Source organism: Panthera uncia, chromosome A2 (genome assembly GCF_023721935.1).
Source record: "Panthera uncia isolate 11264 chromosome A2, Puncia_PCG_1.0, whole genome shotgun sequence".
NCBI lineage: Eukaryota > Metazoa > Chordata > Mammalia > Carnivora > Felidae > Panthera > Panthera uncia.
This window is the reverse complement of record NC_064816.1, coordinates 140,706,149-140,718,179: the sequence shown is the minus strand read 5'-3', so window position 1 is coordinate 140,718,179 and position 12,031 is coordinate 140,706,149. Positions and strand designations below refer to the sequence as shown.

At 40.9% G+C, this 12,031-nt stretch overlaps 1 protein-coding gene across 15 annotated transcripts in view; it reads left to right on the top strand.

Moving 5' to 3' along the window:
• The window catches only part of UBE2H (ubiquitin conjugating enzyme E2 H), a 106,592-nt gene that overhangs the window by 67,402 nt on the left and 27,159 nt on the right, over positions 1-12,031 (top strand). For 11 of the 15 annotated variants that reach the window (XM_049641841.1, XM_049641838.1, XM_049641842.1 and 8 more), the window contains one exon: positions 10,686-10,725. The exons of 2 other annotated variants lie outside the window; for them this stretch is intronic. In XM_049641841.1, the coding sequence (XP_049497798.1) occupies positions 10,686-10,725 (40 nt within the window). Of the gene's footprint in view, positions 1-3,368; positions 3,632-9,597; positions 10,507-10,685; positions 10,726-12,031 lie in introns of those variants that run through there. 2 more of the 15 variants (XM_049641848.1, XM_049641852.1) reach the window with 2 other exon arrangements.

The window sequence follows — 12,031 nt, the reverse complement described above, 5'->3', positions numbered from 1 at the left end:
GAGGAGGAGGAGGAGGAGGAGGAGGAGGAGGAGGAGGAGGAGGAGGAGAGAGAGAATCCCAAGCAAGCTCCAAGCTGCCAGCACGGCGCCCGACGTGGGGCTCGAACCCATGAAACCGCAAGATCATGACCTGAGCCGAAACCAAGAGTCGCATGTATAACCAACCGACTGAAACACCCACATGCCCCAGCATGAGTTTTCTTTTTAATGCAATGGAAAAATCATTGAAAGGTTTTAAGCAGGTTTTCATGATCACTGTATTGTTATAGGGGAAGAGTAGAAATACTGGTGGTTTGGAACGGGTGCCAACATCGAGAAACTCTGGTGTCTATAATCCATTGCCTTGAAGAAATATGGCTGTGTGAAGGAGAGCACGCAAATGGCGGGCGGAGATAAAAGGAAGGTTTCAGTTTTTACTTCTGAAATGGGAGATTCTGAAGGATGTTGATGTGCTCATTGTAGGGGCAGTTGTCTAGAAAAGAGGGAAAGCTTGGTGATGCTGGGCATCAGGATGAGGATTGAAGGCACAGTGCCTTTGAGACAGTTAGGAAGACCTTAAACATTTGAATGAGCTCTTGAGGCAGGAAAAATTAGCGTGTGTGCAGGGAGGATTTTGATGGGGAGAGTGAGAGATCCTGCCCACCAGCCCCCATCCTCTCAAAATAGGCAGAGCTTTTAAGTCAAAGTGAGAAATAGAGGAGCAAAGGGGACTGGAGATTTATAGAATAATGAGGAAAATGCACAAGCCGTTGGAGAATCGGGGACAGGCTACTAGTGAAAGGAGAAAGGAAAATTATCTGTGATGTTGAATCCACAAAAGGTTATTGAGCATACTTTTTAAAGTTGGTGCATTTGCCTAATGTCTTTCCTCCCTGCCAGCCCAGTAGATATAAACTCCATGAAGGCAGACCCTGGGTCTGTTCTGCTAAACATTCCTTCTCCCCACCTCAGGGCCTGGTACATTGCCTGCTCTGTACTGAGGTGAGGGAGTAAATGAATGAATCAGTGTTTAGTGACACCTTCAAGTCCAAGTACAGCGAATATGAATGATTGGTTTCCTCCAGTTGCAGATGGGTGTTTCTGAGGAGAGAGTTGCTGCAAAGCAATGATGGCAATGGGTCTTAAATCTTTTTTTTTTTAATTTATTTTATTTATTATTATTTTTAAATTTTTTAAACATTTATTTACTTCTGAGAAAGAGAGGGAGACAGAGAACATGAGCAGGGAAGGGACAGAGACAGAAACACAGAATTCAAAGCAGGCTCTAGGCTCTGAGCCATCAGCACAAAGGCTGATGTGGGGCTTGAACTCACAAGCCATGAGATCATGACCTGAGCTGAAGTCAGATACTTAACTGACTGAGCCACCCAGGCGCCCCTCTTTTTTTTTCTTTTTTTTTTTAAAGTTTATTTATTTTTGAAAGAGAGACAGAGTGTGAGTGGGGGAGGGGCAGAGAGAAAAGGAGACCCAGAATCCAAAGCAGGTTCCAGGCTCGGAACTGTCAGCACAGAACCCGACTCAGGGCTCGAACCCATGAACTGTGAGATCATGACCTGAAATGAAGTCGGATGCTTAACCGACTGAGCCACCCAGGCACCTCAAATCTTAAATTAAGCAAGGAGAGGAGTGAAGATAGGAGGGCTGGTAGGTGGGAAGAAAAAGGAGGGTCAGTAGATTAGAGTTCTTAGGGACTGTGGTGGGTGGGGGTGGTCTGTGATTTTGGAGGTGAAGCTGTTTGTAAGATGACAAATCCCAGGTATGTCCTGGGAGTGTGAATGAGATGTGATAGAGGAAAAGTCACTGAGAAGAAGCTTCAGGGATTGAGAAGACAGGGTGTCAGGAGTGTGATTGTGTGGGTGATAATGTCACTAAAAATGACAAGAAAGAGACTTGGACGCCAGGTGCTAAAGTTCTCTGTAATGGAAGAAGCCAGTGGTCATATCAGTCCTGTTAAATGAAAAACCTCCTGTTGGCAGTCTATAATATTTAAATTCATTGACCTTCATCTTGCTATTAGCCAGAGTAAAAATAGTAGTTGGCTTTCCCTCCCCCAGGCCACCTCTAAGGGGAACCTTGCCTTTGTACATGCTTGCTTCTGTCAGAAGATTTGTCCATTTCCTTCTAGAAGCTGGTTTATGTCAGTCTCAATTCTGCCTTTGGCAATTCGTTATTATAGAATCTTTCCATTTGCTATATAATAATTCCATCTAGCTTACTCTTTAGGTTAGTTCCTACTTCAATTATAGTAGCTGACGTGTAGCTTTTGAGCTGGTTATTCTGACATCTTTTTGGCATTAACTCCTTTCCTCCTTTTTGGATTGTTATCGTAATGAAAACATGTATTTTTGGCTTCCTCTTTAGTTAAACTGCGATCCTTTTAAAAACAAGTAAGAGTAGTGTCTTAGTTCCCTTTGAAAAGCTTGTTCACCACAACTTAAGGTTTGTTCATATTTCTGGTGTTGGTGAAAACATAATGCTAGAAGGAATGTCAAAGATGATATCATCCAGTTGTCTCAGTTTAAGGATAGTAAAACTGAGACTCGGGAAGGTGGAGATAAATGACTGACTACTAACTAATTGCAGAGTCTGCCTTCTGGTTTCCAGTCTGGTCTTTTCCCCCTAAACCAAATGCAATTAGAATGGTCTTCTTCATGATAAATGTTAGAGTACCTGTATTTTCTATTTCCAGTGTGATGGGGTTATAGGAAGCCTAATACCCACTAATGAAAATATACTCTAATGCTCCGGACACTTCTAAAGGATTGAGAGAGGAGTAGGTAGGGGCAGATACTTTCATCTTTAGGATGAGGAGAGTGAGGTGAAATTACTTGCCTGAGCTCATGAGCCTTATAATAACGTTGAGTACTTACTGTGTGCCAGTTGCTGGTCAAATGCCATACATATATTCATTTAATCTTCGTAACAGTCCTATGATGTGCAGATACCAAAATTTAACTTAGCTTTATTCATAACAAAGGCAAAGAGATTCAGTGACTCTTAACTTGCTTGAGGCTTGCAGAGTGAAACTTGGGCCGTGTGACTGGAGCCTGATCTTTTAACCACGACTTTATTTAAGAAGAGTGGCCAACTGTGTCCTATGCTGCCTCTACTGAGGCAGGGAGTAATGACCATGAGAACAAAGTCCTCCAGATTCAGACAGTGTGGTTATATGAATGATCAGGAGAGTGAAAGAGACCCCGTGGAGACAGGAAAGAGAGCATTACAGTCTTCCACAAATGAAACTACAGGAGAGTAGATTTAAGGCTCGCAGGTTTTGGTAGGCTGCTAGGTTGGTAGCAGGGTTAGGCTGTTGAAGGATAACACTTCGCCTTTTCTTAGTTATAAGTGAACTTTTCTTATCCATCCAGCCCATCCCTCAGATTCCATATTATCCGAGAGAAAGGAAGAAACAGAAAAGACGACCCCTTGTTGAGTTTAGATCTCCTGAACACACACAGGATCGGTTCAGAAGTTCCCATGACACAGGGCATTGAGAGTGAGCTCCTTGCTGGGTTCCTCACCCAAGAAGAGACCGGCCCAGGTCCATCTCTCCTGAGTAGGAAAGGCTCGGCTCTCGGAAGAGGCCTCTGCCTGGGTGCGGGCTGCCACGGGCTGGGCCTGGCCGTCTGAGGTAAGATGAAAATCTCTGAGTGTGCGCTAATGCACAGAGCTGGCGGCATGGCCATCACTGGTGAAGCCAGCAGCCCCCCCACCCCACCCCTTTTTTAGCTGGAACATCCCAACCCTGGTCGCCTCCTGCAGGCTAGGAATGGAGATCCAAGTTACTACCCTTAAAAAATGTACAGTCCGAGATGCTGCTAGGAGCGATAAGATCCAGTCTTTAATAAATAGATCCGAAACAATTACATCCGCCTAAGAAACGAGTCCATCAGTTTGATTCTGAGTGGTCTACCTTGTGCGGGCATCTATCATGAAGATGGAATATCAGAATGACTTAATGTTTTCACTCACCCTTTTCTCACAGGGATTCATAAACTCGTAATTAAATTGCATCAGCCACAGCCGCCTTAGCCGTCTGCAGTCCCAGCTCATTTTATCCCTGGGATGGAGCTCCTCTATTTTTGCCTTCGGCGTTTTTCACCTACTCACCTCAGGGTGGATTTACCTTGTTTCATGAGTCACTTGTTGGACCTCTCATTTCTCAAGATTATTCTGAAGGAAATTTCTGTATAGATGACTGGCCCTAGGTTATTTCATTCTGTCCATACGTTTGATCATTAAAAATATCCTCACAAGTAAAACAAAGGTGATTAATTTTTGCCACCTTTATTTACATATTGACATGAAAGCATGTACAACTTTGTACAGATCCCCTGCTGGGATGAGACACAGAAACGGGCTGAAATAAACACCAGTTTTCAGCATGACTCGGCATGATGTTATTTACTTCCTCTGCCTATTAGCCTATGGGTCAAAAGATGTGTTAGTCTAGAACAGTTGAGTATTGGGAGTGTCACAAGCTAAAGCGTGGCATATTTTTCCTTTTTAATAATCTTTCATTTTATGAGATAATGCAGTTTTTCACATCAACTAAGCATGATTTGGATTCCTCCTCCAGAATTATAAATCACTTCATTCCCCTCTGCTAAAAGATAGAGGACAGAGGTGGTGAGCTTTCTAGCTAAGCATTTGTTCCTGTTGCCTTCCCTTTTATAAGTGCTTGGGTCGTGCCAGAGGATAATTGTCTCAGAGATTTGAAGGAGTTCTGGATTTTATCTGGTCAAATCACTGAAATATATATATCATTAGAAAATGTCTGGTTGTGAATAAAATCTTAAATCATGTAGATTAAAAATGACTTGCTTCCGCCTATCATGTTTTCGCAAAAGCAGTTTTCAAAATCTGTTTTCTTAAAATATCTTCAAGCTAGTTCCTGGTTGAATGGAAACAAGTGTTGGGAAAATTCTCTTGTCGCAGACGTATTCGTTAGTGTGGTGATCGCATTGCCAAAAGGAAGGAGGACATGCCAGGGCAAACACGCTGAGTCCTGAGAATGTTCCTTCTCTGAATTCCTGGCCTGTTCTTTCTGTGTCTCCTCCCCTCCTCGTCCAGAAGTGCCATTGTTGCCATCATCATTCAGCGTGTAAAGGGCTTTGCCAGAAATACTGCCCACAGCTTGTCCAAGAGCAAATGTTAAAGGATATATACTCCGTTCTGTTTACTTACTTTGGGTATTTTTCTAACCATTGAAAATGCCTGGTATTGGAAGAGATCATTGTAGTCTGGAGATTGTTTTTTGGGCAGAATCGGTCTGGTTAAACTTGTTCCTCAAAGGCAAAGGTATAAACTATTTCTGCCTACTTTGGACCAGTCAGTGGATTCTGTGTCTTTTTGTGGTATTTTAGCATGTTGTTAGCTTTGTATTCTCTAGAATATTTCTGTACCTAAAAATGTGCCCTGCAGAATTAATTTCCTTTATGGACTTAACTTTAGACATTTCCTCTAAAGTCCTCTGTTGTCAGAGCTCTGGCCATTGTTATTAAATCCTAGATTTTTAGTGCCGATAGTTACTTTATAAACAGAATAAGAATGGGGGTTTTGGAGATCATACAGTCTAGCTATTTCAGGTAAAGAAACAGGCTGAGAAGTAAAGGGACTTTCCCAAGGTCTGCAGTTAATAGCAGGGTTGGGACTAGACCTCAAGCCCCTGTTAATACTTTTCTTTTTCCAGTCTGATTTTGCCCTCTGTCTCAGAGCACAGATGATGTTTTATACTTAGCAGGGGCACTGGGGTCTGGGCTCCAACCCATTTCTTTTTCTTCCTTCTTTCCTTCCTTCTTTCCTTCCTTCCTTCCTTGTTTGTTTTTGAGAGAGAGAGAGTACGTGTGCATGAGTGGGGCGGGAGGTAGACAGAGGATCCAAAGCTCTGTGCTGATAGCAGAGAGCCCGACATGGGCCTCGAACTCACCAACTGTGAGATCATGACCTGAGCCAAAATTGGATGCTTAACCAACAGAGCCACTGAGGCACCCCCAACCCATTTGTTACTAAGAGTATGTTTACTGAGTCCTTTTTGGCCCTCCCTGTTATGTACTCTTGGATTCAACCAAGCCAGAATTTCAACTTAATTGAAAACAGTGTGGAAGCTGTATTGATTCCAAATGGAATCTCTGGGCCTTGTACCAGAAGGGAGGCACTTTAATCTTTCAGAGACCGTTTTTGGTAAACATTTAAATCTCTTTTGACTCTAGCTATTTTCTCAACTTACACCTTTGAGGTTCCCTATGACATGAAATTGTTGAAGTTCCGTTCTTACTCTTCTGACTTTCCAAAATTTCTGCATTGTGAATTTTAATAATTGGAAAAAAAAAACTTTCAATTTAAAAAAAAAATTATAAATGTATGAAACATTCTAAAGCAGAATGCAGCTCACTCATTTTGCTCGGGACCTTTGTTCTGTCCCCAGCACCAATGTGCTGGTGCTGTGACCTTACTGAGCTGTTCCCTTATTAGCCCCCCACCCCCTCCCCCCTGCCCGGAGATACGGCTTGTGTTAAAAACCAACAAAAAATCTTGAGGGATTGTATGTAACGCCATTCTAGCATAGTCTCTGGCTTCCCACCTCACTCAGAATGGAAATCAGCATCCTTAAAAGGGCCCACAAATGCTCCTCACCTCTCTGACCTCACTTCTAGGCTTCTCCTTATTCATCACGCTTCAGCCTCACCACTCCCTTTACTGGTCTCCTAATACTCCCTTTGCTGAGCTCCTGATGCATTTTGCACTTGGCTGTTCGTGTTATATAGACACTCTTCCCCTAGATACTGAATGATTCCTCCCTTACCTCCTTCACTCCTTCCGATTGTCCGCTTCTCCATAAGGCCCTCCCTGCCAATCCCATTTAAAATTGCAGCTCCCACCCAAGCATTCCTGTCCTGAGTCCCCTTCTCTGCTGTTCTTCCTCCATAACACTTGCCACATTCTAGCGTAGCACTTGTTTTTAAAGAGTTCTCCAGGTGATTCTTACCTGTAGCACTGGGGACCTCTGCCATACATGTTGCTTTCCGAGGTGTTACTTAGGAGACATCTAGCAGAAGCAGGATTTTCAGCATCAAGAATGAATTGTGAGTTCTTTGTTGTAGCTTCAAGCCAAAATACTTTTCACATAATAGAACAAGTCTCTTGAATTAAACCATCTAGTGGCTAAACATTGTTTCCCACTCATCAGAAAGGTTCTTGGCAGTTGTAATAGCAGTATATTCCTGTATGTAACTGATCTTGAGGACCATATGTCTTATCATCTGAAGATCTTTTGATTTTTTTTTTTGTATTGAACTTGTAATATTTAAACAAAAAAGTGTTTAAGATTTGAGAGAAAATAAAATAGTTGATTTTAGTGACCTTCTTCCTTAAAAATGGTTCAGCACTGGATAACCTGTGTATAATTAGGTCTGCTTTAGAATGTTTCCTGCATTGGGGTGCCTGATTGGCTCAGTCGGTTAAGCGTCCGACTTTGGCTCAGGTCATGATCTCACAGTCTGTGAGTTCGAACCCTGCATCAGGCTCTGTGCCGACAGTCCGGAGCCCAGAGCCTGCTTCGGATTCTGTGTCTCCTTCTCTCTCTGCCCCTCCCCAACTTGTGCTCTGTCTCTCTATGTCTCTCAAAAAATAAATAGGGGCGCCTGGGTGGCTCAGTCGGTTAAGCATCCGACTTCGGCTCAGGTCACGATCTCGCAGTCCGTGAGTTCGAGCCCCGCGTCAGGCTCTGGGCTGGTGGCTCAGAGCTTGGAGCCTGTTTCCGATTCTGTGTCTCCCTCTCTCTGCCCCTCCCCTGTTCATGCTCTGTCTCTCTCTGTCTCAAAAATAAATAAACGTTAAAAAAAAAAAAATTAAAAAAAAAATAAATAAATGTAAAAAAAAAAGAGTGTTTCCTACATTTTTAATTTTTTTTAACATTTTTTTTCTCAATTAGTAAGGTTTTTTTTTTCAATTATTAAAATTACACAGTATAGGGGCGCCTGGGTGGCTCAGTCGGTTGAGCGCCGACTTCGGCTCAGGTCACAATCTCGCGGTCCGAGTTCGAGCCCCGCATCGGGCCCCTGTGCTGACAGCTCAGAGCCCGGAGCCTGTTTTGGATTCTGTGTCTCCCTCTCTCTGACCCTCCCCCATTCATGCTCTGTCTCTCTCTGTCTCAAAAATAAATAAACGTTAAAAAAAAAAATTAAAAAAAAAATTACACAGTATAGAAATTTTGGAAATTCAGGAGAATAATAGAATGTGGGAGTCTCTCAAAGTTGACTACTGTTGACACTTGTTTGTTTCCTTCTATTTTTTACATTGCTGTGATCCCATTTCTGGTACAGGATGGGGTGGGGGTAGTGATGTAATCTGAAAAGTGTAATGGAGAAAATATTCCCACCACGAAGAATTAAGTGCTGTTAACAGTTGTAGATGTTTGCTTCCAGTTTCCTATGTGCAGACTTTGAAAAAAAAAAAAAATACAAGTACTTTCTCTCTTTATCTCTTTTTAAAAGGAATATAGTGTTACAGATAGATTCATCTTTAATCACCATTCCCATTCTGTTCCCTGTTCCCACCATGACCTTGACCCTGCACCCTCACTGAAATAATTACTTTTTAAGTTTAGTATATATGTTGGTTCAGTACAGTTTTCTATACTTGTTACCATAGAGATATGTAGTGTTGCTTTGTTTTAGTTCATCTAAATGTTATCATGCTGTAAATTCATACAGCTTTTTCTTTCTCCCCTTAGCGATGGGTCTATCCAAGTTGATACTTACTGATCTAGTTCATTACCTTGGCTTTATCGGACTCCCAACATGTGGATATTACTACAGTTCCCCTAGTCCCTTTTGATAGGATTGCATTAGGTTTTTGGCTTTTATAAATAAAGCTGCAATGAATATCCTCATGGGTCTTCTCGAACACATTTATTAGTGTTTTTCTAGGGTCATACAGAATTTTTATCCTCTTAACATTAAGACATGAACGTTTGTATTGGCTTAGTTTAATCTCTTCAATAAACACAGACTTCTTAAATCTAGACTTGGAAGCATCTTATTTCCTTAATGAAAAATTAATATGAAATCATAATTGGACACAAGGCATTTCTTTTTGCATTAGAGTAATTTAAACATTGCTTGAGCTCTCTTAACAGCAGTAAGAACATGAAGCCATTCCAACACAAAAAAATTTAAAAACAATTTAAAAAAGTAGAAACATAGTATTAGAGTGACTAGAGCAAGTGAAGACTGTGGAATACCTGGAATTTTGTATTATTAACCCCGTTTTCTAAGCCTAGAGAAGGTTGTTAGATTTTCCCAGGTAATGACCTTTGTTGGAACTCGTCCCTGAGGATCCTCCTCTGATGCCACTTCTCTGCATCTCTCCTGGTACCTTCCTCTTTCCCTCCAGCTGTGTCCGTTCTTTGTGCATATCGCACTTACGTCCTTGTGTCTTGTCTCGGTGCTGTGCTGACGTCCAGGAGAACCGTGTACTGCCTTACTTATCTCATACCCTGAACAAGCACAGTGCCTGACACGTAGGTGTTGACCAAATACATTGTGAATGAGGGAAAGAGAAACATACGAGGTGGGGGTCAGGGAGGGTGGGATTGAGAGGGACACAATGATAGTCACTTTAGTAGGGAACTTCAGTTTATCAAAAGTATGGAATGGAATAAAGTCTTGAGATGAGATGATATGGATGATAAAATGACAGCTCTGACAGTGGACCTCTGCTTTCGCGTATTGTCATTTGCATATATACAAACTGATTCAGTCGCTGGTTTTAATTAGACTAAAAACTAATTTCTCCTTGGAATTTAAACGTCAATATATATGTTAAAGTCTAGGGGCGCCTGGCCGACTCAGTCAGTAACACATGCGATTCTTGATCTCAGGGTTGTGAGTTTGAGCACCACGTTGGGTGTGGAGATTGCTTAAAAATAAACTCTTTATAAGTCCCTACTTACTTTTGTTAGTCTCTACTTGTTCTTCTAGGGATAGATCAAAAAACTTGAATCCCTGACAGATACAGCCATCTTACAGATTTTTCTTTTTTAATTCCTTGCCTCATTTCTTGGTTGCCCCAATTTTAGTCAAAACTGGGTTTCCTGGAATGAGTAGACTAAAGTTAAATATTTTGGTCACTGTGATGAAATCCTTTGTGGTTTGGTAGCGGTATTCCTTTAGTGTTTCAACAGCTTCATTCATGTTCCGCACCCAGTGTGGTGGTACGATACCGGTAACTGAGCTTCAGAAGGAGAAGTTTAAATGCAGAACCTCCAAATTTAGAGACTGAACAATAAAACTTGGGCGGGAAGTCAGGGTAGCTTTCTTAACTTGCTGATAAAAGTAATCAGTACTAGGTATAACCCACTTAGAACTACAAATTTTCTTTGCAAGTACCTTCATAGCTCAGAAGACAATTTCTCTTAATGATTATTTTGTATAAGAAGCTGCATTGCTTTCAAAGTTTGCTCATTGTTTTTTAATAGAACTCTGATAGAACCCTGTGTTTTAAGTAAGTGACACTGTCAGATCATATAGTATTAACAGTAACCAAACATCTAAGATTAAAAGTAATGAGTTATGGGTATCATCACCTTTTTCTAATAATGAAATTGTTTCCAGTACTAAAATACTTTAAAACGAATTGTTCTCTGGATACTTTTTGCTGCTAATTAACATCTCTTTTTACAGGATTCATGAATAAAATTTTCCATCCCAACATTGATGAAGCGTAAGTAACTATTTAAAAATGTTTAAATCTTAGCAGCAACTGCCCTTACTAGCATTCATCTCTCTCTCCATTATTTAAAAAAAAAAAAAAAAAAGGCACCTCAATTATCTTTCTAGATTTTATCAACAGAGAGGACCGTATGGTCACTTAAACTATAGAGTCCCAGGGATATGATATTTTAAACCACATTAGTGCACATTCTGCTGTTGGGCTGCTTAGTTTTCCCATTGCCATGAGTAGGTCCTTTATTCCCCCTGATACCCAGCTAGCGTGTGTAATATTCCACATCTCTTTTCTCTTTGCATAGACACAATTCAGAGATCTAAGTTTTCTGTATACAGATTCACTATTTTCAGCCCTTAAAGTGTTTCTTAGTTCTTGAGAGTAAAGCAAACATGAATGACTGTGGTTTCATTTCAGTTAATGAGTCTTATGTACGCTTTCTTTCCTTCTAATATTTTATTAGTGATATTTTAAAATGTGCCTCCTGTTGTGTATTTCTGATGCTGTTTACAATACATGCTTTTTTTGTTCTGCAGTCTCGTCATGGCTAAATTTTGCTATTACACACACACACACACACACACACACACACACACACACACACACGGTATTCTGAACTCCGTGTGAGTATGTTGTATACACACATCATGCCCTACTGCCTTTTTATACTTGTGTGTATCAGTCATCCTAACAACAAAGATGTTTTGTTACATAAGCACAGTATACTCGCTGGGTTCAGGAATTGAGTGTCAGTTTTAATCTACTGCCACATTCCAGCAGTGTACCTTTTTGGCACTTAGTTTTCCCCCGTAAGTAAAATATCCAGTCCGTGATCACGTATTGCATTTACTTGTTTCTTTAAACTACTTTAATTACACGTTTCTTTAAAATACTTTAATCTGGAATAGTTCCTCAGCTTTTATAAAGTTGACATTTTAAAAAAGAATATAGATGGGTTATTTTAGACCATCCCTCAATTTGGGGTTGTCTGATGTTTCCTCATCATTAGATTCAGAATATGTACTTAAGACCAGAAAACCACAAAATGTAATTGTGTCCTCAGGCTACTGGGGAGGTACACAGGTTTGTCTGCCCCTGGTTGCCAGTGTTAATTCCAATCACCTGGTGAAGGTGTTGTCTGATTTCACCATTGTATAGTTGCTGATTTTTCCGTTTAATCTCTGAGGAAACAGTAAGACTTTGTATATATTCTGCTCTTCATCATACTTCCCTAATTGGGATGTTTTTTCTTTTCTTTCTTTCTTTCTTTCTTTCTTTCTTTCTTTCTTTCTTTCTTTCTTTC